This window comes from Chenopodium album, chromosome 1, assembly GCF_948465745.1.
Source record: "Chenopodium album chromosome 1, dcCheAlbu1.1, whole genome shotgun sequence".
Lineage (NCBI taxonomy): Eukaryota > Viridiplantae > Streptophyta > Magnoliopsida > Caryophyllales > Amaranthaceae > Chenopodium > Chenopodium album.
In genome coordinates, this window is record NC_137834.1 from 60,595,187 (window position 1) to 60,600,326 (window position 5,140).

Genomic DNA, 5,140 nt, shown 5'->3' on the forward strand with positions numbered 1-5,140 from the left:
GATTAGTTTAGAATAATATCATACAAACTTTTATTGATGATAGAGATTTAAAGTACATGACTAGAAATTTAAAATACAGGATACTAAGAAAATACATTAAAACATAGCATATGTTACATTAGTAGATGGGAAACCTAAGCATTGTTGTTTTCTCCAAGAATAAAATCATTTCCAATTTCAGCATTATCCATGAAATAATCAGATACATCAAGGCTGGGACAAGGAGCATTTTCCTCATTAACATAATTTGCTTCTGCATTTTTCTCTTTGCCTTTTGCAGAAGCCTGGTAAAGGTCTACCAAATGTTTGGCCGTACGACAAGTACGTCCCCAATGTTCTGTCATGCCACATCTGTAACATGTGTCTTTTCCTTTCGAAGGATTTTGTTTGTGGCTTCCAGACGACTGTCCCTTCTGTTTTTCAAAATTTTTGAAATTACTGTTTCTTTGAAAATTGTTTCTACCACGACCACGGCCGCGTCCGCGATAATTTCCACGTCCTTTTCCACGACCATTGTAATTTCCACGTCCACCTCTTCGTGTAACATTTGATTCGGGTGGATAAGAATTTGTTTCATTTGCCTCATGATGAGTAACCAAAGACCCAATTGGTCTCAGGTTATGATTTTTCAGCAGAAGTTCACTATTTTGTTCCGTAACAAGCAATACACTCATTAATTCATTGAACTTTTTGAAACCTCTTTCACGATACTGTTCTTGCAATAGTATGTTACTTGCATGAAAGGTAGTGAGTGTTTTTTCAATCATCTATTCGTCCGTAACTGGATGATCACAGTATCTCAATATAAACACTATCTCATGTATGGTTGAATTATAATCAATTACAGATTTGAAATCCTGGAACCGTAAATTCGTCCAGTCAAATAATGCCTTAGGAAGGAGCACCCTTTTGTAGTGTCCAAATCTTTCATTAAGGCAATCCCATAATTCTTTGGGATCTTCAACCATCATGTACTCAGTTTTAAGGCCTTCATGTAAATGATGCCTTAACAACACTAAGGCTTTTGCCTTATCTTGTTTAGTGATAGGTTTTACAACCGTCATTGCAGAAGAGGTAGCATCAGTTGTTTGATCAGAGTGACTTTTATTTTCTTTAACAGTGTGTTCCAAGCCTTGGGCTTTCAAATTTATCATTGCATCCACTTTCCATTCCAGAAATTTCTTTCCAGATAAATCTAAGATGCTGAACTGTCTTTTCATAAGGTCTCCCATTTTAGCTACAACAAATTACGTGATAATTAGTTTATAATGACAAATTATATGTACAATTCACATGTTTAGTTCTTCCATATTTATAATTAGGTCAATAAAACACGTGATAATTAAATTTAATAATAATAAACCATAAATAATGTAGTCTTTTCTCCCCCTTGGTTTATTATTGTGAGTAATTATATGATTAGGCAAAAATTAATCATGTTAGTTGCAAAAAAAAAAAAAAAAAAAAAAAACAGCAAAACGACAACAATAACAGTAATAACAATAATTATAATGATAACGGGAATATTATACAATGATGATTAATAACAAAAAAACAAACATAATAAAACAAAAACAAGCTTTTAATATACTAAAACGACAAAATATGTGAGTTTTACTTATACATAATGACAAAAATTAATATTGCTACTAATAAAATTACAAGCGCCGTAATTAGAAGGAAATATTGTTTTATCTTCATTAAATCTTCCTCAAAAGTGAAGTTGTGGGTGTTTTGGGTGTTCTGGTTGCCGTCGTCGGTGAACATATCGGAGAAGAAGGGGGTGATAAAATTTTTAGGTGATTTTTAGATAAAAAAAAGTGGGAAGGGATAAGGGATTTGTGGTGAAATTGGGGAAAAATCTGCCTTTTATAGAGGTAGGTTTATCCGTTACTGTTCTGTATAACTGTAAAAATATCATATAATAGTCTAATGTACTGGCATAAAATTATGGTCCATATATATATTTATAATTGTAAAAGGTTATCACACTAGGAATGCAAGCCATAGTGGTCCGAAAGCCCTAATATCTATAAAAGATCATGGGTTCAAAAATGGAAAGAAACATAAAAAGTATGTAAAAGTAAGAAAAATAATAAGTATAAAAGGCTGCATCTTTTTGTTAATAATATGCATGCAAAGTTTCTACTAGGCAATTACAATAACTAAGATAAAAAAATTTTACGTAAAATGAGTACGTAATATCAACATGAATCAAACAAAGAAACATCAACATAAATAAAACAAAAGATGATAGTAATGAATTCACAAGTAAGAGAACTTTCACCGTTGTTTTTGAGGTATATATATAATACAGTAAATGTTTGAGTTTCTGGTATAGAGGATCCCAAATATGGGCAACTATAGAGCATACTCCTCGAAACATGTAGAAGTAGATAGTATTATTTGTTATAAATTTTTATAAGTAGGTATAAATATACCTGACTGGAAACTGGTGCTGATAACGTGTTAAAGTTTTACCGATAGAAAGTTTTATAAAGGAGTAAGAGAAGATGGAGAAATTGATAGTATATATTGCTCCGGTAACATGGCTTATATAGCCAAGAGCTTTACATATAATGCCATACAAGTTCACAAGTCTTTGGACTTGTGTGAACATTGTGAAATTATTAAGGATATATTTTGGTAGGATATGTTTTGGGAATATTTGATATTATCTTTTATTGTGTTTCCTAATTTCTAGTAACCTAATTAAGGTAACTCTAGGAATTAGCTTTGTATATATACTTTTGCCTCAATGAATGAAAGATCAAGCCGTATGTTTGTGCAATTCTACATGGTATCGGAGCAGGTTTGATTTTTTTTTTCTTTCCTGTGATACACAATGGCCGGCGGTGATGAGACACCATCTCCGCCACCTCAAAAAATAGAACCCAATTCACCTTTCTACCTCGGACCACAAGATCGGCTCGGGGATTACATCACCTCTCAACGCCTCAAACTCGATAACTTTCATGAATGGTCTCATGCCGTGCGTATTGCGTTGTCTTCTCGAAGGAAATTCGGTTTTATTGATGGCACTATTACCACCTTCTCACCACCATGTACGAAGGATGATTGGATTACCATTCACTGTATGCTTGTTTCTTGGTTAATGAACACTATTGACCCAGAGGTAAAATCTATGCTTTCTCAATATGATGATGCAAAGAAACTTTGGGATGATTTACATGAACGCTTTTGTCTTGTTAATGGACCAAGAATTCAACAAATAAAATCTGACATAAATCGATGTGAGCAATTGAAGAGTATGTCTGTTGCGGTGTATTATAGTAAATTATGTGTTTTGTGGGATGAACTTGATAGACTTGAACCTTTAATTTCTTGCAAGTGTGGAAATTGTTCTTGTAATGTGGGGAAACAGCATGCCGATCGACGTGACGGGGATCGTCTCCAACAATTTTTGTTAGGCTTATATATTATTTCTGGGAATCATTCCGCTGCACTTGTTGGTTTCAAGGCTTATCTCAGTGATTGTTTCAAGATGAAGGATCTAGGTTCTTTGAAGTATTTTTTGGCCATAGAAGTTGATCGTAGTGCTTCAGGTTTATTTTTATGTCAACGAAAATATACGTTGGACATTATTTCTGAAGCAGGTTTGTTAGGGGCTAAGCCAAGTGGTTTTCCCATGGAGCAAAACCATAAGCTTGGTCGTGCCACAGGTGAGTTTCTTGCGGATCCGGAAGTGTATCGTAGGTTGGTTGGTCGTTTGATTTACCTAGGGGTAACTAGACCTGATCTAGCATACTCCGTTCATATCTTGTCTCAGTTTATGCAAGAGCCGCGCATTGAGCATTGGGAAGCAGCTCTTCGTGTTGTCCGTTATTTGAAAGGTACTCCGGGTCAGGGTATCTTGTTGAGTGCTACTAGTGACCTCACCTTGGAAGGTTGGTGTGATTCGGATTGGGCGGCTTGTCCATTAACTCGCCGTTCTGTCACAGGTTGGTTGGTATTTTTAGGTCATTCGCCTATCTCTTGGAAGACTAAAAAGCAACCAACTGTGGCTACGTCTTCTTGTGATGCCGAGTACAAGGCTATGTATGCAGCTACTTGTGAGCTCAAGTGGCTTAAGGGCTTGTTGTTTAGTTTGGGTGTGCATCATCCTAAGGCTATCAAGTTATTTTGTGACAGTCAATCAGCTTTGCACATCGCTCAGAATCCGGTCTTTCATGAGCGGACCAAACATATTGAAGTCGATTGTCACTTTGTTCGAGATGCAATTATTGAAGGCTTGATTTCTCCATCTTATGTTCCTACGACTACTCAATTGGCCGACATTTTCACGAAGGCTCTTGGGAAGTCACAGTTTGACCATGTTCTGTCCAAGTTGGGCACTTATGATCCTAGTGCTCCAACTTGAGGGGGGGTATTAAGGATATTTTTGGTAGGATATGTTTTGGGAATATTTGATATTATCTTTTATTGTGTTTCCTAATTTCTAGTAACCTAATTAAGGTAACTCTAGGAATTAGCTTTGTACATATACTTTTGCCTCAATGAATGAAAGATCAAGCCGTATGTTTGTGCAATTCTACAGAAATCAAATCAAATAATTATAGGCATTCATATTTATCTTCTAACAATTATATTTTTTCTATCCTGGCTTGAGATCTTAAAATTTTTCTGGTTTTTGGACCATGATTAGTTTTGAGTCTTTTGACCTCATCCTGCAGATGTGCAGAAATTGCAAAAATTAATCAAGAAATTCACTAAACGCCCATGACTATTGAGATGCCTCTGAGAATGGAAATTCATTTGCATTAAATCCTCCCGAACCATAGAATTCCCACGGATAGAAAGATCACAAGATAGGGATCGAGTTCTTCGATGAGGGAGATTAGGCAGGGATCAAAAATGATTTCTTCACTAAATTAGACCCATAATTGCATTTTACTATTCAGATTGTTGTTTGCTTGCGCTAGGATAGAGTGACATTCTTGTATCACGAACCATATATTAAACGATGGAGTGAGTCTGGACTCTGGGCGCATAGCGCGGTTAGCGCCTATGAGCGAGTTATGAAATAAGAGATAAGGAAGTAATTTCCGCTGATTCAATTTTTGCTTCTAGAAAAACTCTCTAGTGGTATATTATAATGTACCATTATGTACCATTATGT

General features: G+C 35.5%; 1 protein-coding gene across 1 annotated transcript; it reads right to left on the bottom strand.

Moving 5' to 3' along the window:
* Positions 1–767: 767 nt before the first annotated feature.
* LOC145633824 (uncharacterized) lies at positions 768–1,232 on the bottom strand. The gene has a single exon (XM_081685543.1). The coding sequence runs from the start codon at positions 1,230–1,232 to the stop codon at positions 768–770; it is 465 nt and encodes a 154-aa protein (XP_081541669.1).
* Between the last annotated feature and the right edge of the window lie 3,908 nt (positions 1,233–5,140).

Bases quoted from the DNA above. Each gene is read 5' to 3' on its own strand.
- LOC145633824 (XM_081685543.1), bottom strand. From the start codon at position 1,232: ATGGGAGACCTTATGAAAAGACAGTTCAGCATCTTAGATTTATCTGGA.